The sequence below is a fragment of the Dendrobium catenatum genome, unplaced genomic scaffold, assembly GCF_001605985.2.
Source record: "Dendrobium catenatum unplaced genomic scaffold, ASM160598v2 fragScaff_scaffold_1664, whole genome shotgun sequence".
NCBI lineage: Eukaryota > Viridiplantae > Streptophyta > Magnoliopsida > Asparagales > Orchidaceae > Dendrobium > Dendrobium catenatum.
This window is the reverse complement of record NW_021320126.1, coordinates 324,220-349,708: the sequence shown is the minus strand read 5'-3', so window position 1 is coordinate 349,708 and position 25,489 is coordinate 324,220. Positions and strand designations below refer to the sequence as shown.

The window sequence follows — 25,489 nt, the reverse complement described above, 5'->3', positions numbered from 1 at the left end:
GGAAAAGCTTGCGAGCTTTGTCCGTCTTCTTTCTCATCCCCTCCGGAAATCTTGCGAGCTCTTTCCAACCTTTCGTCTTGGCTTCTAACCTATTTCGTCTCTCCGCAAATGCCACTCCACCTGTATCCCTCTTCTCTAAGTGAAGCAATTTTAGGGTGTCTTGTTTGAGTCAAGTTTGTTTGAGTCAAAGTTTGTAAGTCTTTCATTTTTATAATATTAAAGTTTTTTTTAAGCATTTTATGTCTTTATTTTGTATCTAGAAAGGTTGTTCTTTTATGTGATAAAAAAATATAGCTAGAAAGGTTGTTCTTTTTTGTGATAAAAAAATATAGAGTCCCCTATATTTTTTTATCACATAAAAGAACAACCTTTCTAGATATAAAATAAAGACATAAAATGCTTAAAACAAACTTTAATATTATAAAAATGAAAGACTTAACAACTCAATTTGACAACCAAACCGTAGGACTTCCTAACTTGCTCTGATACTAAATGATGTGAGCAAAAAATATAGGGTCCCCTATAATTTTTTGATTGCATCAAGCATCAACCCTCAACTTTTTAATCTAGATCTGGGATCATCACTAGTGATGGTACATACCCACCATAAACATTAAAATCACATTCAATGTCTAAGATTCTAAATTTGGTGCTAGAAAACTCTAATTTGCTTATAAGACTAAACAAATTGATGCAATAAATGCAAGACCAATATAATCATTAACTCTCTAAAAATTAAAAATAATACGAAGGTAATGTTATTTAAAGATAACAAAATTCACTTTTAGTACAATTTTATTTCCATATAGTGTTAATACTAGTCTAAAATGTCACAAAGGAATTAAATCCTCACAAAACTATCTGTATAACACAAATTGATAGAAAATTTGAGCTAATGTGACAAGACTAAGTATAATGATGCACACTTACCTTAGGTGAGCTTTCCCGTATCTCATCAACCAACCACCTGAAATTAAAAAAAAAAAATCACCATTGGACAGTCAAAAATTTCATGACAATAACTCTTATTATGCAGGGCCAACTCCAAGAACTAGTATGACTGATAAACAATTCATACGCGTAACATAAAATTCATATGTTGCTAATCTATAAATAAGATTTTCCAATTATAGAGTAATTTTATCTTATATTTATTAAATTGATAAAATTATTTTTAAGTATTATCATGTTTTTAATATAATATCTATTTAAATTTCCATGCGACATGAAAAAGGCATTTTAATATTAAATTACTTAAAAAAGAAATGTCAGAAGGCTTATATGCATATACACGCCTAAACAAATTACATTCTTTATGAAAAAGCTAGGTGTTCAAACCCTTATCATTAAAAGAAAATAATAATAATAAGGTAAAATTAAGGTACAAGAAAAGAACAATACATGAGCACATGAAAAGGCTTGTTAATGGGTGAAACTTCTATGATGCACCGTTATGAACACATGTACGCCTATTACTGAAAATATAAGACGCGAACTCATTATTGACAAAACATTATAGAGTTTACATATTTTAAAATTAAAAACATTATATGGTAATTGCACAAAATTAGTAAAATATAAAATGAGACATAAGTTTGTAAGTATATAAAAATCATGATATTTAAAGATGTAACAAAATGAATAAAAGATTATCTTACTTTTTAGATGTTACAGGCCCTTAAAAAAATGAAAAGAAAAATTACAATTGGCCAAAAAAAAAAGAAGAGGAGACAATAGGTGAGTTGTGGGCCTATGGTGTTTGTATGTCAAGGTTTCAAGTAAATGTGGGTGTCCATGTGACGGGAAGTTCTTAAAGGAAATAAAATTAGGGCATAATCAATTAAGTATTTGAGTATTTAAATTTAGTTTTTCAAATGCACATATGTCAGACATGTTACACATATGCTCAATATATATATATATATATATATATATATATTTATTTATTTATTTATTTATCTGGAAATATAATTGAAGTACACATGTGCCGATACGTGTTGCGTACATATCATACACATGTCGTTTCCCGTAAATATCGGACATTGCATATAGTTTTATAACAAAGCGTCGGTGTAATTTCGATTAGGGTTCCGTGCTACATGTAAAAGAAATAGTGATGATGATGAAGGCTACGGATGTAGGACTATGTAAGGATGCAATGATTTTGTTTAGAATTTGCACAACTTTTGATTAGAACAACAGTGAAGAAACTATTAGCATTTAAAACAAGAAATGGGTCACGCCCGCTTAGGCTAAATCACATAACCAGAGATTTGAAACTTTCAAAATAAATTAGTAAACAACGTTATGCCTGAATAGTAGTTTCAATAAGAATCCCTAATCTAACAATGAGAATTAGTAAACAAAGAAGTACACTCAAAACCCTACGTTTACTAAGCTTAGCAGAAACAGGAGGAAGCGTCGTTCGTGACTACAATCAAACACAATATAAAGTTAGACTCAAGAAATATAATGAAAAGGGGGAAGTAGAACCCTTTGTCAAGGACCGATGGCGATCCTCCACTCAATGCCTTCAAATTGTTCTTCGATTACTTCAACCAACGTGTCCAGGATACACTCTATGTAATCCTCAACGGTGTGATCGACCCTCGGATTAACATCAAAGAAACTTGACTGGAGAATATTTATGAATCTGTCCTCATCGTAGGTTAGGCCGTATTCAGTTTCTGAATCAGCCATTCATAGATGTTAATGCACGAAGTCTTCCAAAAGATGGCTAGTACTCTTGACTATTGTTGAAGAGAAAGAAGTTTCTCGTCAACGGGAAATAGTGGAGAGGCAAAGAACAAGCTTCCTTCCAAAATCTGAAATAAAATTCAAATTTTAGAAAATAAAAGGGTGTAAACTCAAGAGGGAAAATCCAATCCCTAAATTCTGGTGGAGAGTTAAGTGGAGGGAGGGAGATTAGAGGGAATGGAGAGAGGGGTCGGCGGCTTTAGTGAGTGGGGAGGGATTTATGAGGTGGATGGTTCCTAAATTTGGGTTTAGAGATTAGGAAAGATTTAATTGAGTCCAATTTAATTTGAAATTCAAATTGGATTCAATTTGAAAACTTTCCTAAAATAGTTAATAGATTTAGGAAAGGATTTGAATCTTAAATTTAAATTAATTTGGATTCCAAATTGTTCCCAAATTAATTCAAATTAGATTAGGAAACTCAAAGCAAGGAAAGTGGAGTGGGGCCGGCGGTTACCCATGCATGGCCGGCGGCTAAAGGGATGTAGGGAGGAATTTGGGGAGGCATTCAATGCTATCTTGAATTAAGGAATTAAAGTTGGAATAAAAGATTTCATCCAAATTAATTCAATATTTCAAATAAGCTTTGAATTAGGAAGTTGCCTAAAATAGGATGTTAATTTAGGTAACTAATTCAAATTCAAATAGATTTGAACTTACTCATAAATATAGTTACCTAAATTATGAAAGGTTAATTTAGGTAATGTTTAGTGGCAATTTGGTGGAGGGAAAGACCAAGAGGAGGGGCCGACGGGTTGGGGGTTTGGCCGTGGATGGTGGTGGAGGTGCTTAACCGATGGGTAGAGATGGGGAGTAGGGTGGTCGGCGGCTTAGGGATTTGGGTTGCTCAAAGCCGGCGCCTAGGGGAAGAGGGGAAGGGGGAAAAACAAAAGAGAAGTAAAACCACGAACCTGGCCGTTTCCAAGGTTGGTGGGTGATCCAAGTTCCCTCTCCTAGGGATTCACCAATCAAACTATCAAGCTCTCACAAGAACTCATGCAAGGGAAAATTTTAATCAATCATCCATTAGCTTCAAAGACAAATCAAGGGGCTATAAATAGCCTAGTACATGAGACTCAAAAACATAAAAGACGAAAATGCCCTCGGGGCTTACATACGACATCCCTTTACTAAAAGGGTACAACGGGAAATAAGATAAAACAAATACAGCGACACATAAAAAAAATATATAAATCAAAAATACAATGACTCGATCGTGGCCGTAGATCGGCTGCCACACCTCTGATAAACCTTCCAAGATCGGATGTCCCCATCAGCTACCCAAAGATTGAAGCATCACTTTTTAAAATGATTATGCCGTGTCAATTATAGGGTGATGATTCAAGCCATGAACCTATATGCACAACCCACCTGTATTAGCTAGAATGCTAGATATATGTCATAGATATAATTGTGTTAATTAAGGATATATGATCTGTGTGATTAATTCATATGATTGCAAATATTTGTATTTTTGGAGTACAAATGTAGGTTTCCTCTTAAGCTAGATTTGATTGTTGGAATCACTCAAATATTTTCATGTATCATACTAATTATTTTTTATATGAGTAGAGCCTTGTACGTGAGTGCAATGAGCCTGATTGACATGATAATAGAGCCATCTCGCACTCAATTGCGATAGTCAATCTCATTGATCTCATCTCACTCGGACAATGCCCAACCTCTGTTAGTCTTGACAACATCGATCTCAATCTCAGCTCATCTCCGGCTTCTAGCGCCCAACGTCGCTTTCACCTTTGTGTGGATCTTAGCCTCCAATACACTGAAGTGTCACCAGCACTAGTATATGATTCTACTGTCTTCCAAGCGCCTTTTAGTGTATTGATGTTGCGCCTTCAACAACGCCTTCATCTCCCCAACAGCTTCACCTTCATCTCCAATGTTTCCACCAATTTGACCTTTGTCTCCGGGACTCCCTTCTCAAGATCAATTAGAGGGACTAGCTCTCAAAGTTTTTTTTTCAAAGGCCTTTTCTAAGACTTCTCTCCCAGCAATCATCTCCTTTGGGACTCATTATCTGCATTGTCTAAAAACATCATGTCAACTAGCAACTTTTTTGTGCACCTCATGGTCAATTTAATTTCAATTTGTATCATAATAAAAAACCACAGGGTCACATTGATGGCAGTGGTCCCATTCTGTTTGAATGTCCAAAATTTGCTTAGGGCTTGTTTAGTTTGCTAAGAAAAAAATGCAATGTAAAGTAAATGTACAACAACAACAACAACAACAACATCAAGCCTTTATCCCACTACGTGGGGTCGGCTACATGAATCCTTTTTCTCCATTGAGTCCTATTAAAAGCCAAATTCTCGTTTAAATCTAATAAAGAAAGGTCATTCCTAATATTTTCTAACCAAGTCTTTTTAGGTCTACCCCTACCTTTCTTAACACAAGTCAAATCTAATACCTCTACTCTCTTAACTGGGTCGTCGGAAGGCCGCCTTTTTATGTGACCAAACCATCTAAGGCGACTCTCTCTAATCTTATCTTCTACTGGAGCTACTCCAACCTTTTCACGTATATGCTCATTTCGTATCCTATCTCTAAGGGTAAAGCCACTCATCCATCTAAGCATCCTCATCTCTGCCACACTTAACTTAGTATTATGCTTCTCTTTTAATGGCCAACATTCGGCACCATAAAGCATTGCAGGCCTCACTACCATCTTATAGAATTTTCCCTTAAGTTTGAGGGGTACATTTCTATCACATAACAAGCCCGATGCATTCCGCCACTTCAACCATCCAACTTGAATTCTGCTGATTATATCCCCATCTATTTCACCATCACTCTGAACAATAGATCCAAGATACAATGTAAAGTAAATGTAGTGTAAAATAAATGCATCATAATAATTAAATACTGTGAGGTTGCTTAGTTGTTTGTAAAGTAAATACTGGGGAATTATTTTTTCTGCTTGGATGGGTATATACAAAGTAAAGTAAAATTAGTGCATTCTATTGGGTGTATATAGAGTAAAATAAAAACAATCTAATTTGATCCAATATATTGAGTCCAAATTAATAGTTACAATTAAATGAGATTAAGAAAAAAAATTATATATGGTAATAAAGTAAATAGTTAGATGAACTATCATGACCATGCATTTTTCAGCATAATCACAACTTAATTGGAAATGTAAGGTTTTATTAGGTATACTTGAGGGGAAAAAGTAAAACGAACAATACAACCAAATAATATTAGAAGTCTATTATATTAATGTAATGGACGAATACATAGATAATAACACATTATCATCAAACATAACAATCTCCAAAAACATAAATATTCACAGAATACCGATTCCTCCACTTAAATAAAGCTCGATAGAATTTAATTTAAATGTACAACTAAAGATCTCGAGATATTGACACATAAACCCAAAATCTAAACACTCAACATACTTTACAAAGGCTGCATCACCGATGTTTTTATTCAAAAAGATGTCTTCTCCATTATAATTTGTTCACCTCGAGCACTCCTCATGTTTGCATCAACATACACACATTATTTGTAATAATTAAGCTATATATTCAAGTTTTAGGCTCCATAAAAAAAAATCCTCTTCTTAGTTCCAATAGTAGATTCGCCAAATGACTGTTGTGACTCCATTACTCCTAAAAATAAACATTAGTATGCAAATAAAAGTATAAATTTGAACTCCATAAAAAGATGGATTGTTTCATAATAAACTATTTAGAATTCATGTGCAATTCTATCTATATCTTCCACAAAAATAAAATTCTAATACATTTAAAAAATATATACAAAAGTAATTGTAAAAGTAAAAAAACATTTATTCACTGAATTTATAAAAGTACATTTACAACAAAAGAGTGGCATGCACCCACAACAAGAAGTTTTCATTAATATATTTAATAGCCAACATTCTCCATGCATTTTCACAATGCAAAAGCAATTTGTTTTTTTTTCTCCAAATATTTTTAAGAGTCGTCTATCATAGCTTCATATCTTTTTCTAACACAATTTCTTTTTCACTCAGCTTCTGACAAAATTTATTCACCCGCACCCCTCAGTTATTATCCAATTATGTAAGATACAACATACCAGTATAATCTCAACTTGAGTTTATAATGGAAAGTATGGGTTGCACTTTACAACTGCGAAAAGATTCTTTAGTGAACCAAATGCACACTCCACAATTGTGCGAAGTGATAAATGTTGAAGATTGAATAGCTCTTTATAATTTATGGGTCTATGTCACTAAACTCCTTCAAGTGATATATTGTGGTATGATATGGATATATGAAAATTTTTTTAGTCAAATAACCATCATTAACTAGATAATATTTACCCATAACATTTACTTGAGTTATATTGTTTGAAGTGCATCTAAAACAATCATTAGACTTTATGTTTAGCAATCATGCATAACTTCTGGAATACATAAACCATCAAGTAAGGACATTAGCATCATAGGTCGATCTTACCCAACTAGCTAGAACATAAGTGAATCGCAAGTCAAAGTCTACCTCTGCTAGTACATGTTGGCTAGGATATGGCTTTCTTCCTTTAAATGCATATTCATACTCCTTAAGCATTCTAACTTTAATGTGAGTTTCATTTTTGGCGCTAACACAATACTATTTTGTGCATGTGCATCAGTAGAAATACAACACAAGACAAAATTTTAAAAGAATAGATTGGTTGTACCTTAAAAAAGGACATGAATATAATATTAACAAGTATCTTATTTGGAATTTCGAGCAATTGAGGCATAATCCATTCATGTAGCAACTCTCCTATTGCACGTAAACCGGCATTCAGGTGCCTACTAATAGTTTCCCCAGATCGTTGAAAGTTGAATTGAATGCCTCAATTTTGAACGCCATGCCCGAGAGTATGTACTAGATTTACTAAAATCATAACATCATTTTATGTGTTGGGTAGAGAAATTAATAATATTGAAAAAGTCAATAAAATCTTACGTTGTCTGCTTGAATCTTGGGATGCAAAAACCACAGTTATTTTTGAATTTCAGGACTTGAATTCTTACTCAATTGATAATTTCCTTGGCTCTCTAATTGCCTATGAGAAAAAGTTGAGTCAAAGATATGCAGATGCAGGTGACTGAAAGAAAGAGCGAACCAAAGACTGATGATATAGAAAGCAACAATTCTGGTTCAGATGAAAATGATGGCATAACACCTATGAATAGACAATTTAAAAGCTTCTTGAAACGAAAGCAAAAGCGCCAATTTGATAAGCATAAAGATAAGATCACTAAATCAAATAAGTTTTCTGTTGATGTACTTTGCTTTGAATGTAAAAAGCCATGACACATCTATTCCGATTGTCCGAACATCAAGAGCCACCCGGTGATGGAGAGGGGCTAGAAGAAAAGGAATTCTAAAAAGGACAAACTAAAATTTCAAAAGGCTTTTGGGCGAACTCTGACTCAAACTCATTAGAAACTGAACCAAAAGAGAAGGTAACCAACTTATGTTAAATGGCTAAGGATAGTGTTGGGGACTCCGACAATGATGAGGTATGCGAGTTATCATATGATGAATTTTTTTTAATAGAACAATTGCATGATTTCTATAAGAAAATAAAAAGTAACACGCATGCCTTAAAGAGAAAATTCCATCTTAAAAGATGAGCATGAAAATTTAACTAATAATTATTCAAACTTAGGAGCTGATCACATTGCATTAAATAAGCATCATGAATCATTAAATGAAGAGCATAGTGCATCAAAAGAAAAGCATGACAATAAAAGCAAATTGAATTACAAGAAAATCATAAATCTTTGAATAAAGAACATGTTGAATTAGAGGAAGCATTTAAAGAACTAGAAGAGTTAGCTCTAAAAATGGATAAAAATAGGAATGCATTAAAAGTGGAAGTAGGCATGTATAAGGGTGCAAATAAATACATAAAGAAGATCAGAACACTTAAATAAAATGCATCAGGACCTACACACAATAAAGCCACACAATAAAACACAATATGCATCATCATGCTTTAAAAGTAGGCATCATCCCTCATATAAACTAGAGAATCTATTCTCAGGGATTAGGTGTTATTCTTGTGGCATATTAGGATATATAGCACACACTTGCACACTCCGAAAACATCATAGAACACATGATTTGAAGGCTCAAAACATCACTAGCACAACATAGCATTCATACATTTTGGTATAAGGCAAGATCAAAACCCACTTGGATTCTCAAAATTAATGTTTGATTGATGTTGTAGGAACGCTCTCATGAGGTCTAGTAAAAGCATATGATACCTAGACAACAGATGCTCGAGGCACATGATTGGAGTAAGATATAAAGCAACTCATCACGCTGGAGGCCAAGAGTGGAGGAAAAATCACTTTGGGGGGCAACACTACCAGGAAGATTATGGGTGCAAGCATTATTGCTAATACTAATGGCTTTATAATTGAGAATGTTTTATTAATTAAAGGGTTAAAACATAATTAATTAAGCATTAGTCAACTATGTAATAAATACTTTCATACAAAATTTCTTTCTAACAAAAGTTTAATTATTTTAAATGAAAATTTTATTTTAGAAGGAATGAGAATCAACAATGTTCATACATCAAATAATGTTTGTTGCTTGAAAATTGTGGTAGATGAATCTTGACTATGACTAAAAAAAACAATTAGGAAAATCACTCAACTAGGTTTGGTTAGAGGCATCCCTAAGTTAGAATTTTCCAAAGAACACATTTGTGAAAGTTATCAGTTAAGAAAACAAACTAGGTCATTATTTCATTCAATTAAGGACATAGTAACCACTAGACATTTAGAAATTCTTCACATTAACTTATTTGGACCTGTCAGTATGGCTGCAAGCGAACCAAACGTTCGACGAGCTACTCGTTGTTCGGTTCGATTAACGCTCGTTTGTGATCGTTAATTAACTAAACAAACAAACTTGAACAATATTTTAATTATTCGATTCTTAAATAAACAAATTTGAACACTAATGTGTTCGGCTCATTTATGTTCGCGAACAACATCATTTGAAGTTCGTGAACAAGCTCGACATTAAGCTTGATAAGAAGCTCGATAAAAGCTCGATTCGTGTTCGATTTTGAACTCGTGAATAAGCTCGATAAAAATAATTAATATTTTATTATATAATTAATAAATATAAATAATCATTGCCTTTATTACATAGACAATTGCTTTTCTTATAAATGTGTTTGTTCATAGATATGTTCATGAATGTGTTTGTTTGATAGTTAAAAAAAATTCGTTAAATATGTTCGCGAACAAGCTCGATAAACACTAAACGAACGAACATGAACACTCATTAATTTAAATGAACCAAACATGAACACAAATAATAAAGCTCGAACAAACATGAACCAAACATAAACAAGCTGATATTAAATGAACACAAACATGAACACTCACATACTCGGCTCAGCTCGGTTCATTTGCACTACCTGTCAGTATGGTGAGTCTAAGAGGTAAAATATTATGATTTGTAATTGTGGACGAGTATTTTAGAATCACCTAGGTAAATTTTTTGACAAATAAAAATGATCATTTGAAGAGTTTAGGACCTTTTCTATTTGAATTCAGAGGAAAACATGATTTTTAGTCTCAACTATTCATAGTGACCATGGAGGTGAGTTTGAAAATGAAAAACTTGAATCATTTTATCAAGAACCCATAATAGAACATAAAATTTTTGCCCCTAGGACCCACAATAGAATGGAGCAGCTGAAAGAAAGATAGGGTGTTGGTAGACACAGCTAGGGCAATATTACATGAATATGATTTACCCAAATATTTCTAGGCAGAGGAAGTAAATACTATCTACTATGTACTGCATCAAACGAACATTAGATACAAACAACATAAAATACTTTATAAATTACTTAAGGGTAGAACCCCAAACTTGTCTCATCTGGACGTTTTTAGGTAAAATGTTGTGTTAAATAATGAAAAATCTCACTTATAAAAGTTTGATGTTAAGACAGATGAAGTAGTATTCTTACGATATTCCTTAGTAGGCAAAGCTCATAAAATTTTTAATAAAAAAGAATTTAGTTATTAAGGAATCCACCCACATTTTATTTGATGAATCAAATTGAATTACTAAGACTAGTATAGATGAAGATGATGAAGAAAATAACCTGTGGAGTAGAAAATGTTGATTTAGAAAATAAAGAAGCTCAAGATCCTATACCTAGAAAATGAAGGTACTCATCTAGTCACCCTACATAACTTATCTTAGGAGATCCATCCATAGGGGTTTGGACTAGGCAAGATCTTAGAAAGGAGGTTAACCACAACGTTTATTTCTCTAAATTTTGAATTATAACTATGCAACAAGAGCTTAATAAATTTATTAGAAATGATGTGTAGGAGTTGGTGAGTAGACTCTCTAATCATAGTGTAGTAGGAACTAAATGGTATTTAAAAATAAATTAAATTAATATGGATCAATAGTTATAAACAAAGCTAGATTGATAGCTAAGGGTTATAATCAGATAGAATTAATAGATTTTGATAAAATCTTTACCCCCGTAGCTAGGCTAGAAGCCATAAGAGTATTACTAGCATTTGCATGCTTCAAGGGATTCAAACTTTATCAAATGAATGTTAAAAGTACCTTTCTAAATATAGTTATTAAAGAGAATGTATATATAGAACAACCCCCGACTTTTGAGAATTCATCTTTTTTCAATCGCAATTATAAGATTAAGAAAGTACTTTATGGGCTTAAGCAAGCACCTAGGGCTTCGTATGATAGACTTAGCAACTTACTGTTAGAAAAATTTTTTGTTAAGGGTAGTGTGAAAGTTAACTTGCTTCCATTTCTGATAAATGATGATTTATACAATAAATTCTCTTCTATTATGAGTAGTGAATTTGAGATGAGTATGATGGGTGAGTTAATGTATTTTTTGGTATCAATGTTATTGTTAAGTAAAGAGAAGATGGAACCTTTCTAAGCCAAACTATATATATTAAAGAAATTTTGAAGAAATTTAATATTAAAGGTTATAAAAGCATGAATACATCAATAAGCCCAATAACCTAATTATATAAGGACCTAGACGAAAAATCAGTTGATCAAAAGAAATATAGAGAGATAATAGGTTTATTACTTTACCTAACTGCTAGTAAGTCTAATATTATGTTTAGCATTTATTTACGTGTTAGATTTCAGGCTAACCCTAGGAATTCCCATATGACCGCTATTAAAAGAATTTCAAGGTATCTCATTGGAACTCCAAATTTAGGTATCTGGCATCCAAGGAACAGTTCAACTTTTGACCTAGATAGATACTCATATTCGAATTTTACTGGAAGTAAGGTAAATATGATAAGCACCTCAGGAATATGTCAATTCATGCGACAATCCTTAGTTTCCTAATCCAATAAAAAATAAAATTTCGTAACCCTATCCACCACTAAAGCCAAGTACATAGCTGTAAGAACTTATGTCACCCAAGTCCTTTGGCTGAAGCAACATATTCTTGATTTTGGACTACTAGTAGAAACTATCCCTATCATGTTTGATAATACTAGTGCGATATGTATCTCAAAATATCCTATTCAGCATTCTTAGACTAAACATATTTACATTAGACATTACTTTCTTAGGTATCACATAGCCAAGGGGGGCATAGAATTACAGGAAATGGATACTGAAAATCAATTGGCACATATTTTCACCAAACCCCTAAATTATGATACTTGGATTTATTGACATAAGTGTTTTGGGATTATTGGATGATTAGATTACTTTTGTGTTTTATGTTTGTGTATGTATTATGTGTGCACATTTATATTCTATTACTATTTTTATTATACTTTGAATTTTTAGAAGTTCATTTTTTTTATATTGTAGCCTGCTTTTAGTTCCTCTTCTTAGTGAAGTCAAAAGGGGAATTAGATAGTGTTGGTTATATTAATCTTTCTTATTAGTGCAGTTTTTTGTTATCAGTGTTTGCATTATGTTTTTTTATTTTGTTAAAAAATAAATAAATAATAATATATATAAAAAATATTAAAAAAATTTATAATCATAAAAATATTTTTCACATTTTTTTAAGAAAGCACTTAGTGAGAGAGAGAACTTAGCATGAAATAAAAATCAAACTTGCAAATTTAAAATTTCAACTAACAATATTTGTTATCATCAATAAAGCCCAGGAGCCCGGTCTTATTTTTTGATGATTACAAACATTATTGGATGTTTATTTTCTTATTCATGCATTATATATTTGATATTTTTTTCATGTGCATTACTAACCTTTTCAGATACTACTACAAGCAAGAATAAAGGATCAAGGCTCAAGACAGCATTGTGTTAGTGTATAAGTCAATTCATGTTCGAAAGAGTCTGTAAGTTTTATTTTTCTTGAGTCAATTTCTGTATTAAGTATATGTTGAAAATTAAGCAAATTTGAATATTAAAAATTGAACTAATTATACTATACGAATTAGATCATACTGCACGAACATTAATTATGTTGCCTAATTTAATCCATAGATTAAGGAATCAAATCGGATTTGATTTAATTATAGATCGTATTGTACGATATAAATATCATATAGTTCAACCCATCCAAGTGCTCTTTTGATGAACTTTGGTTTAGGCTTGAACGATCTGAGATTCAATCTGAACTAATCGTACAGGATGATCTTCTACGAAATTGAATTAATCGTATTGTTCGATCTCTGCATCGTGCTGTACGATCTATGTTGTGCATCGTGTTGTACGCTCTGTGCATCGTGCTATACAATCTATGGTATGCATCATGTTGTACGCTTTGTGCATCGTACTGTGCAATATGTGCATCATATTGTACGAACAAAACACTTAAAATTAAAAATAAGGATTTTTGAGAACCCTCTTTATTTTTGATTATATGTGTGAAAGAATATTTTATTGATTATTTTTTGTTAATCTTTGATTTGAAAATCAATAAAGAAAAAAAATTAAAAGTTATTTTCTACAAGTATAAAAGCCAAAAAAAAATTTTAATTGCTTGTGAGTCTTTATTTGAAGTATAACAAATACGGCCTTTGAGGCAATATGAAAATAAAGAAAAATGATATGCCCATTAAATATGTGTACCTGATCAGTACAATTCGGTACTCCGGGACAGATGTATATGATACGAATAAAAGAATAAGCATATGATTGCATAGATCTCATGTTAAGCATATAGTAAACATAGTACATTGCTTAAGACATACACTAGCACATGTTCTCAACCTACATGTTGTTTTGTTTTTATGCACATGAACTTTATATGTAGTTGTCATTTGCTGAGCGTAGCTCACTCCCTAGTTTTGGGAATTTTTCAGGAGAACCTGGAAGAAGAGATGGCTGATAACCCGATGTTTACTTACAGTCGCCCGGGTGGCAGATTCTTTTATGTTTTCTTTTTTACTAGCTGTAATTCCTTACTTTTGGGTGGCTTATCATAGCATGATTAATTAGAAGTTAGCCATATTGTATGATCATAGCATGATTAATTAGAAGTTAGCCATATTGTATGTATTATGAACACTTTTTGGAATGGAAATAAAAATGTTTAGAGGCGCTTTTTGTTCTTGAAGCCTTTTTAGAAAAATTTTGTTTACATTTGATTTGTGACTGATCTGAACGTCCGATTTCGTTCCCGTCTCGAATATACGAGCTAATCGGGCCGGGTCGTGACAGATTATGTGCCTTTTGAATAAAATATGCAATCAAAATACCACCTTAAACTAAGACGTTGAAATGCTAGCATGCTACCAGCATTGGACTTATTAGTGGTTGATTTCTTTACAGCCATTCTTTTCTCTTAAACATGTTCACGAGAACGGCTCTAGCCACAACAAAGAATCGACACAAACTAAAAGCAGCAGAAAGATGGTACATGCACGCTTGCAAGGAGTCGTGGACGCATTTACCAGTTTGAAAATGTTTTTTTTTTTGTGCTTGCACGTGAATGTATATAAATAAATATATGCATATGTATGTACTTGTGCTGGCCCTGCATAAAGATTTATCAGACATGACATTGCTATGACAGAAAAATTTTAAATCTCAGATCAATTTGAGAAATTCGTTCAACTAGTAGTACCTATAATCAAATTCAGGGAAAAACCAGTTCAAGGCATTCACTATCAAGGTCACAGTGGCAATATCTGCAGTAGCAGTGTCTGTAAGATGAGTATGCTGAACCTGTCATTAAAATAATTATAACCCGTGTTAACGCAAATGATATACCTGGTTATCCATCTATTCAAAAAAATCATGGATAAATACATGGATAAACAAACATATCATGAAAGCTTTCATAAAAAATGCATTGTGGCAAACCTTCACGGCAACATTTTTTCCATCATGGGTTCTAGCAGCATGAACTTGTGCAAGGGAAGCACTTGCCAAAGGAACAGGATCAAACTCCTCAAATATCTGAAAATAAAGGCTAGAAAATTGACAGAGAAGTAGATAGAAGAGTAGTTTAGAGGTATGTTCAGTATATCAATTTAATACAACTTGAACCGAATTCATGGCAACCAAGGTCTTTGGCATCAGATATAGCAGATGATAAGAAAACCCAAATTACATAAATATGTAAGAGGATGCAAGGCAAATGAAAACAGGAAGAGATCCAGGAGAATATACTTCCTCGGGCAGTCCTCCAAGCTCTCTGGTTAAGACTTTACGCACTTGATCATAAGAGGAAAATGGGCACCTTTTCAACATGGAGGTTCTCATAATATGTACATATTCTTGAGGAACAACATACTCCTATAGGGAGGATGACTGATCAATCACAGTGGAAGAAGATGAATGAAACAAAATTTATTTTAAAAATGTAAGGAAAATTAAAAATTAAAACAAGCTAACAATTGTTCGACGAAGAAATATAACCCATGCACAAAATTAATTTTGCAATGGATAGATCCATGCACAGATCTACAAAGAAAAAAGATGTCTTTTTTTTCCACCTTCAACTATAGTCAAATTAGTCAAATCCTTAACTGTAGCATTGTTCAATTGTAATTCAGTTCTGCTATCTTACAAAGATATCATTTCATACGTATTTTATTACTTGTTTTGATCGTTATCATAATTTAGAACCCATTTCATTGTTCTAGGATAAAATGGCATGCTGGCAGTTATTGCTCAAATTTACACATCCAAAACGAAACTAAAAATTACAAAACATATTTGCAGCAACACAACAATGAATATATATGGATCATATCTGAACTTAACGCCATTTTGCTCCAGTGGAAGATAAGATTAGACAGAGTTGCCCAAGATGGTTTGGTCACATAAAACGGCAGCCTTCCGATGACCCGATTAGGAAAGTAGATGTATTAGATTTGATTTATGTTAAGAAAGGTAGAACTAGACCTAAAAATACTTGGTTGGAAAATATTAGAAATGACCTTTCTTTATTACATTTAAATGAGAATTTAACTTTTAACATGACACAATAGAGAAAAAAGACTCATGTAGCCGACCCCACATAGTGGGATAAGGCTTGATGTTGTTGTTGTTGTGCTTGAGGTGGTTCAAAGTTTCAAGTCTCGGTGGTTTTGGTACGATATCTGGTCAAAACAGACACAGAACTCATTAAAATTTTCAGATTTAGCAGATTACAGCAGTCAGCCGAATTTTGAGTTTTGACAAAGTTTTGAGTGAAATTCAGAGTTTGCCCAAAACTACGAGTTTCACCTAAACTTCACCTAAGCTCGAAGTTTTACCTGAAACAGTGAAACTCATATACTTTTCACGAAATTTCACAGAACTCTTATATCAACATCAAAGATTTAGAAAAATTCTATAAATAAGATCACGTTAAATTTCATATGTACCATATGTTGGAAAGAAACCATGATAATGAAAGAGTATCTAAAACCACAACCAAAATTAAAACTTGAATATGATCAAACTATCATAACTCTAAAATTTAATGATTGGACAAAACTAAACCAAAGTCCTAAAATCTTGCTCCAAACAGCAAGAGTTGTGGAGAACAGTAAACATAAGGAAAAAAGACAAAACAATGCCTAAGACCTTGAATGTATCATGTAATCAGGTAAGCTTCCCTAAAATCTTGAATTTCATATGTATATTATAAGTTGAACCAAATTTAGATAATTCTTTTTGTATCATACTTTGAATACAATATATATTTTTAGAAAAAAAAAAACTACAATAAAAGAGGAATCAAAATTTAATTTCAGAACTTACCAAAACTAACAATTTTATAATAGGACCTACTAAACCGTGTTTTAAAACCTTGTTTCGAAAAATAAGAGTTGAGGCTACAGTAAAAACAAGGAAAAAAGATAAAACAATGCTTAGGATGTTGAATGAGTCAAGTAATAAATTAACTTTCCACATAATTCAAAAATATCTAGTAGTTTCAATAAGTCAGGGCAGCAGTCACAAAAATTAATACCACCAACATGTTGTAAGACTTGTGTCAGTTTACTGTGAATCCTATTTTTCTAGGAAGCACCAGCCAAATATTGAAATATGTGCAAAAACGAAATCCAACATGTTAAGTTACCAGAAAAATGTACCCATTCAAAAGTGGAACCGGCTAATTTATTTTGATTTTTTTCTTTTTTTGTTAGTGTTAATTTTATATTGACAAAGGACATAATAATAAAAATGAAATAAAAAAAAAACCTATGTGGAACCTCCCAACATTTTTTGAGTCACCCTCAATCTAGACGCATGACATAAAGCAAATTACTGGTCCAATATAGAACAATTAAAGAATTAAACAACTTATTTAGCAGAGATCATTACAATAATATTATAAATGTAATGTCATTAAAGTTCACAACTTCAAGTTTTAGCTTGTGCTTGAGAATTCATACAATACATAAACAATTAAATAAAGCACAACAAAACAAATAAAGTTTTGTTATATTATATTAAAAAACAACTATTCATAACTTACAGCAAATTCTCTATTTTCTAATATTCATTCAAAAAAGGAATAATACTTAAATAAATAATATTCAACAATGTAGACCTCAATCATACCAGTTGACCAATGTGTTGACCAAGCTTGATATAGATTCCTCCATTACGAAAGCACAATTCTTGCAGCCTAAGTGCACATCTATTATGCACTTCATGCTTGGCTTTAGACCACTCGATGCTCCCCTCCTTAAGACCCCACAAAGAATATCCATAGTCTTAACAAGAAAAGGAAGAAAGTGAAAATGAAATTTTCGTAGAAAAAAAAGGTTCGTGAAGTAAAATAATCATTAGTAAAGGCTGAAAAGAATTGGTGAAGTAACAAATTTCAGCAAATAATAGACAAATCAAAGAAAACCAAGAAGACCATTCATCTAAACGTAAACAAGGGCAATATTAATTATATTAAATAAAGGAAAATTTTTACTGACATTACATTATTTTTCTTATGTGCTAACTTTTATGAAATTAAAATTTGCATTAAAAATGGTGCCCTTATGTAATTCCAACTGCTTATTCTTTTTCGGGGAATTGAGGGCCAAGCTCAAGCCTGTATCAGATAAAAATTGAAAGAAAATTACAATTAGAAAAAGAAAACAAAAGTATGAACCTAGGGGATTTAGACATGACCGAAATATACAGAGGCTTAGACTCAAATTGCGAGTGGTGCATTCAGTTGCACGTTGAAAGTAAGGGATGAGATTGAAAGGAGGTATGAAGGTGCCATCTAAGTGATGAGGACATCGGTACAAAGATTTGGCACATCTATCACAGGAGGCGTCGCAAATCGACGGCTATCATTTAAACCTTCTATTATGATTTATTTTTCTGAATTTTAGTTCTAAATTAATGTATTTCTTGTTTTACCCCTAGGATAGTTTGTTTGAGTGTTATGGCCCAATGGGCAATTTTGTAATTTCGAATTTTCTCATATTGGGGCCTATAAATAAGAGCCTTAAGCTATTGTAATGGATGGTTATTGATAATGAAAAGTTATATGTTCTTGTTGATCTCTTAGTGAGTTCATGTGATCTCTTAGTGAGTTCATGAGAGGAGAAGCCCGAGGAGGGTAACTTGCAATACCCGTCAATCTTTGGAAGAGTCCGAGGTTCGCGGTTCTTACGATCTCTTTGTGAGTTCGTTATTTATCTCTATCTTTCTCGTATATTCTTGTTCATCTCCTTCCTCCCCTCTTCATCCACCCAAGTATTCCCCCTAGCTCCACCTCCTCAACCCACGGCCGACACTCTACCCAACCCCTCATACCGCCGGCCCAAGCTCTAGCCGCCGGCCACCTTCCACCTCCTTCTCCCCATTGAAATCCTAGCCTAATTTGGGTAATTTAATCTTTGGACAGAGTTTCGAAATTCAAATCCAACGAATTTGAAATTCAGAATCTTTCCTATTTTGTGAAAGCTATTTTGGAAAGTTTCCTTATTAGAACTTATTTGAATTTGACATATTTTGGGCTGATTTCAAATTCAAAATCTTGTATTTTGAAATTCGAAATCGTTACTAATTTATGAAAGCTATTTTTGGAAAGTTTCCATTTTTTTATCCGATTTGAATTTCAAATTCAAAAGGGAGTTAACTGGTTCTTTCTTTAATTCCCTAACTTTAAGCAACAAATTCCATTACGTCCTTCTTAATTTAAATTCATTGGAATTCTAAATTCAAATCAGGGAACATTAAATCACCTCATTAACTCCTCTTGCTTGGCCGAATTTTCCTGAAGGCATCTAGGGAAAGATTTGAAACTCCTCTTGCTGCTGGAAATGAATTTAATTTCCTCCTTCCTACCAGCCGTGAGATTCAAAGCCCAAGCCATTAATTGTTTCCCTGGGCTAAGAGTGAATAAGGAAATAAATTCTTTAAGCCATTAATTTCCTATTCTTTTTTCCCAAATTCACTTCACGGATGCAAGGGAATTTTTTTTCTCTCAGCTTTTCTCCCTCACCATTACTGCTAGCCATTATTTCCTTCCCAAAACTGAGAAGTGGAATAAGGAAATAATCCCCAATTCCTCCCCACATCCCGTTGTGTTCCCCCTTCACTGGATCTGGACAAAATATGTCCAGATTTCCTTTCTTTTCTCTTGGGAATATCCAGCAAAGGAAACTCCACGAATCCTTGACTGTTTTGAGATTCCAGCAAATTTCAACATTAATTTCCTATTCTTTTTCCCTAACTCACTTCACGGATGTAAGGGTGTGATTTCCCTCAGCCTGCCTTGGATCCCGCCGCCCCTTCTCCTCCCTCTCTCTCCAATTCTCTCAGATTTTATGAGAAAAATCTGAAATGTTTTAGATCCTGATAGGAATATTTTCTTAAATTCTTTCCTGACAACAGGCTTTGATTGGAGGAATTAAGTTCAGATTTTCCCTCCCAAATTCAAAAGAAAATCCTCACAATCCCAAACTTAATTCATCAAAATCTGAACTATTTCTCTTTCCTTCACATAGAAATAGTACAGATTTTTCGTTTTACATCACTAAGGTTGCGGCACAATCAACAGGCCTAATCATCAATGCCCAACTAACAAAATTGGCAATAGAGCAGCAAAACCAACAATTTTTTTTCCAAAACAAAGCATAAAAATGCACAAAAACTAGGAGATGTGTCCATCAAGGAAGCAATTGATAATGTCAAACTCTAATTTCTTGTCCATCCACTCAGCTTGGCTCGAAAAGTTCTCTTGATTGTGAAATGTAAGTGTGCCGAAGAAAAGTAATACTTCAATGGAAGCAATGTGTTCCAAAAATTTAAAGAAGATGGTTAAGAAGAAGATAGATATAATAAGAGCCTGGCAGCGAATAGTAGATGAGTAAGAGATTCATTTTCATCCCAAGACAAATGATAGTGTTGATTAGTAATGATGTCCTTAAAGAAATGATCATAGCAAGGATCCTACAACAGCAAGGAGGACACATTGCCTATTAGGGACGAGAGGTGGGCTTTCATGAGCCGAGCATCCATGAGAGACAATTCCAAAAGAATAAACTTTTTTGTCAGTAGGCTTCCATATTGAAGTACACTTACCCAAAAATGAGGAAGAGAATATATTATTATTTGTCCAAATTCTCCATATGAGAGAGGACATAAGTCACAAAAGATAACCTACATGGGATGGAGACAAGGCCGTCTTTAGCACGGGAACGGCAAGTGTGGTTGTTGGATGCCATATGAAACTTTTTAGCTGAGATATTTCTTTGGAAAAGCAATTTGGAGCATCATTTATGAAGCAAGTGGATGTAGCTTTAGGGAGGAAGAGAGCTCTAGCCCAATATGCACTAATGTTCAATATTGCTAACTTAAGGAATTGAAACCTCCTAACAAGAGATTAATTAGGCTAGATGGACTCTATCAACCAAAGGTCGAAAGTCAATTAAAGGAGACATGTGAGAAGACCAGAAAGTCAATTAAAGGAGACATGTGAGAAGACCGGGAGGTCGAGATAGGTTAATTAGGCTATAGAAGCAAGGTAAAAGTCCTGGAGGAGGTTCCTAAGGCAGAGTAAGTTGCTATTAGTAGCTTACCCAAAAATAATGACATCATTCGCACATAGCCTAATTACCTATCTCAGAGGAGAATGTGATCCACCAAATAATTAGAAAATCCATCCACGACAATGCAACACAAATAGGGAGATGGTGGACAATCCTATCTAAGTCCAATGGTCGAAGAGAATAATTCTTCTGGAGATTTATTAATATGAATGGAGTATGAAATGTTGAAGATGCAAGCCTCAATCCAGGACACAAAAAGCCCTTTGCTTAGCACCCTGTAGGGGATGTAAATGAGCTGAACCGGCTCGAACTTGACTTGTTAACAAGCTCACAAGTCAAGCTTATCAAGTAACGAGCTCGAATGCTAAACAAGCTCGAACACGAGTTTGATAAAACTCAGCTCATCAGCTCGCGAGTCAATTCGACTTATTTAAAATTAAATTTAAAATGCTATATTTTCTTTTTTTTAATAAAAAATGGTCATTAAATGCATTTTGAGTTTAAATGTGTTTTTTAAGTTTTTTTTTTATTTTTTAAAACAGTATAAGTAAAACTTTTGTCTTTTCTCATTAATGTTGCTTTATGTTATTTTACCATTTAAATATATGTCAAAAACCTGCATTTCCTTAATTAATGTTTGTTATTCTTCCCTGCAAATCGAGTTAAACACCTACACAGCAAAAAACCTTCTTCCCAAGAAGGGTTTTTTTCCTTGCAAATCAAGCTCCACTGCAACTTCCTGGAAAACGACTTACGTACGCTTCAGTGAGATACCACTGCAACACCTTTAACAGTTTCTCCGACGCTGACGAGCTTCTCTTACGTTGACAAGCTTCTCTTACGCTGACGAGCTTCTCTGATGAACTCGAATTAACAAGTCGAGTTTGAGCATATGTCGATTTTAACGAGTCAAGCTCGAGCTCAATACACAAGCTCGACTTGAGCTCGAGCTCGAATTCAAGCCCACACTTCATTGGATGAGCCTATCTTGAGTTAGGTGTGATTCGAGCTCAGCTCGATTTGTTTACACTCTTAGCATCCTGCTTAAGAAACTCCTTGTTTACAGAATCAAATGTTTTGATTAAGTCAAGATTTGTGCAAAAGGTGTTGTGAGAAGTATTGTTTAAGTCATTAAGAATCTCATTTGCCAAGATGACGGTGTCTATAGAGTTTTTTTTAGAAATAAAATATGTCTAGGCTTGGTAAATAATTAACAACATTATAGCTTTAAACCTGCCAGCAATGTTCAAAGAAAGGCAATAAATGGAAGACTCAAGTCTAAGACAAGATTGGACAACATGACTAAAAACCCAATAAAGGCCTCGTTGAATAAACCCACTTAAAAAAGAAGGTCATTAAGTCTTTCAGCTTGTTGGGGGAAGGGGGTAGGATTGTCCCCAATGTTCTCATGCGAAAAAAATAGCATTTGTAGTCTTCATGGACAATCCAATGACTATCTAAATTGGCAATAATATGGGTGAGAGGGACCCAAAGGCCCACTCTTTCAAAATTGGAATTAGTAGCATAAATCATAGTGATGTGGAGGGAGTAGGAGGGGTGAGGGGGGAAGATACCATGCATAAGTTCTTTCTCGATAATCTCAGAACAAAGAGAGAGAGAGAGAGAGAGAGAGAGAGAGAGAGAGAGAAACGGTTTTCCATTTGACCCAAATATAACCAGAGTTGTATATAAAGAAATTGGTGTACTCTGCTTCAAAAGAAAAAAAAAAACTCATGGAGTTAATGAAGAAGAGGGGTTGATTCAAGTCTCAAGGATGAAAGAAAGATAGGTTCAAATAAAAGATAAGGCTCTTGCAGTAAAGGACCGTATCCACTTTGCGAAAACCTCGAACGTTTCAAGCTGCTAAAGATGCGAAGAATGTGATTGATTTGGATATTTTGGGTTTGGAAGACTTTAAATTCTTTTTGTTTTGGACTTTGGGTTTATGAAATTATTCAGTGGGGGTTGAGAAGAAGGAAAAGAGTTATTCAAAAGGCTATCCAAAAAAAAGAGCCCTCTGGGAAGTTGATATTAGGGATATTAGAAATAGTTTTTTCAAGAGCAGCATTTGGGAGGGAATTAGAGTCTTGAGCTAAAAACACAGACAGGTTTTTAAAGGTTTTTGGGAGGAGGACAGTGGTTGAGAAGGGAAAGAGTGGGGTTAGGCTCTTGATTAGGCTCTTGCAGTAAAGGACCGTATCCACTTTGCGAAAACCTCGAACGTTTCAAGCTGCTAAAGATGGGAAGAATGTGATTGATTTTGATTTTTTGGGTTTGGGGAGACTTTAAACTCTTTTTGTTTTGGACTTTGGGTTTATGAAATTATTCAGTTGGGGTTGACAAGAAGAAGGAAAAGAGTTATTCAAAAGGCTATCCAAAAAAAAAGCCCTCTGGGAAGTTGATATTAGGGATATTAGAAATAGTTTTTTCAAGAGCAGCATTTGGGAGGGAATTAGAGTCTTGAGCTAAAAACACAGACAGGTTTTTTAAAGGTTTTTGGGAGGAGGACAGTGGTTGAGAAGGGAAAGAGTGGGGTTAGGCTCTTGATTAGATTTAAACATAGGGAGAGTTGTAGGGGTAGTACTTCTGTAGTGGGGAGGGTGGCTAGCGCTACATCCATGTCGCTGAGCAGGAGGGTTTTGAGACATAGAAAGGTTAGTGGGATAGAGGTGATGGGAATGAGTGAAGGATCCGCATCCATAACATGGAGATGATTTCTAATCATATTCAACCCTAAAGGTGAGATCCTTACCATCCATCCTGGATAATATGAACCCATCAAGCAAAGGGGCACCATTGGCAGCTTGAATACAAAGTATAGAACATATAAGATGAGTTTTTTTGGCTGTGAGTTCATCAAAGATGAGGGGGATTCCAATTTTGCTTCTAATCTTGGATATATGGGTTGGGTTCCAACAACTAAAAGGTAAATCCAATATTTTAACTCACAGTGGAATAGACGAGAAATCCTTTCAACATACCACAAGTCAAGAATCCACTTATGCAAAATGAAGGGTTTTCTAAAGAAAAAATAAGATCCATCCATCCACATTATATAAAAATCCTCTAGACATAAGAATTTGAAGAGAAAGAAATCTTCATTAGAGTAAGAAATTGCATATTAACTTCGAGAGTTCATAATTTATTAATGGTATCTAGTAAAGCACCATAGAAGGGTCGTTTACTAAATGAATACCCAATGAGGGTGAATTCTCATTCTTTGGAACCTTCTAGGGTTTCTTCTTGAGATAAAACCACTGCTTTCTCCTTGAGATAAAACCATTGCTTTCTCCTTGCAGTGAATATAAGTAAGGAAAGGGCTCTCAAGAGAAGAGGGAGGTGAGGATTTCATCTAGGGAGCCAAGGACCAAGCCATCATGAGAATAGCAAACCTAGCAAAGCATGAGAGCCTCTTTTGTTGAAAAGATTTTCTTGGCCACATCAACTATCTGCTTCAACAATGTTTACTTCTTGATGCAAGCAAAAACTTGGGAAAGGCCCCAAATTTTTGCAAGCAAAATAAACTCTTTCCAGATAATAGAAACTTACATGAACTCACAAAAACTAGACAAATTAGACAAAAAAAACAAACTTTTATAATATAAAAGACGCTTATAAGTCACTTACAAACTTTTAAAACATGAAGACACCTTAAACACCTAAAGGAGCTTTGCCTTGAGAAGAAGGATACAAATGGAATGGTCACATGCGGAGAGAAGAAATAGATTAGAAGTCAAGAGATGAAGTATAGGAGGACAAGCTCGCAAGCTTTCCTAGGAGAAGGGAGGAATGGAACAAGCTCACAAGCTTTTCCAAGAAAGAAGAAAAACCTCTCAGATTTTTGTCTCAAAAATCACATTTTTCACCAACCTTTTCTATGCCAAAACATCTCCATTTTATAGGCAAAAAAGAGGAACCAAACAGCCATAACACCTCCAACCAAACCAATTAGATTTAGGGAAATGAAAGGCCAACAGCCACAACACAGCAGCCCCAACTCGGTACAGGAAACAGAGAAAAGAAGGCCACTGGAAACCAAGCAGGCAGCCATGGGAAACCCAGCCAACAAGGGACCCGAGGAGCCAGCACAGAGAACGGAATAGCAGCACGGGAAAAATAGCCAGGGCTACGAGAACAGCAAAAGCCAAGAGGAAACCGAAGAAACAAAGGGAGAAGAAGGGGCAAAGTCCACTCCAAAATGAATCCAAGACTTAATAGCAAACCTTTTTGAATTAATGTGCTAGA

The 25,489-nt window shown here is 34.0% G+C and overlaps 1 protein-coding gene across 5 annotated transcripts in view; it reads right to left on the bottom strand.

The window, feature by feature from the left end:
• The window catches only part of LOC110104439 (putative ABC1 protein At2g40090), an 88,609-nt gene that overhangs the window by 61,385 nt on the left and 1,735 nt on the right, over positions 1–25,489 (bottom strand). For all 5 annotated transcript variants that reach the window (XM_028701278.1, XM_028701279.1, XM_020833552.2 and 2 more), the window contains exons 3-7: positions 17,802–17,956; positions 15,414–15,539; positions 15,105–15,200; positions 14,866–14,966; positions 931–967 (exon numbers count right to left, since the gene is read on the bottom strand). In XM_028701278.1, coding sequence (XP_028557111.1) covers positions 931–967; positions 14,866–14,966; positions 15,105–15,200; positions 15,414–15,539; positions 17,802–17,956 — 515 coding nt within the window. The remainder of the gene's footprint in view (positions 1–930; positions 968–14,865; positions 14,967–15,104; positions 15,201–15,413; positions 15,540–17,801; positions 17,957–25,489) is intronic.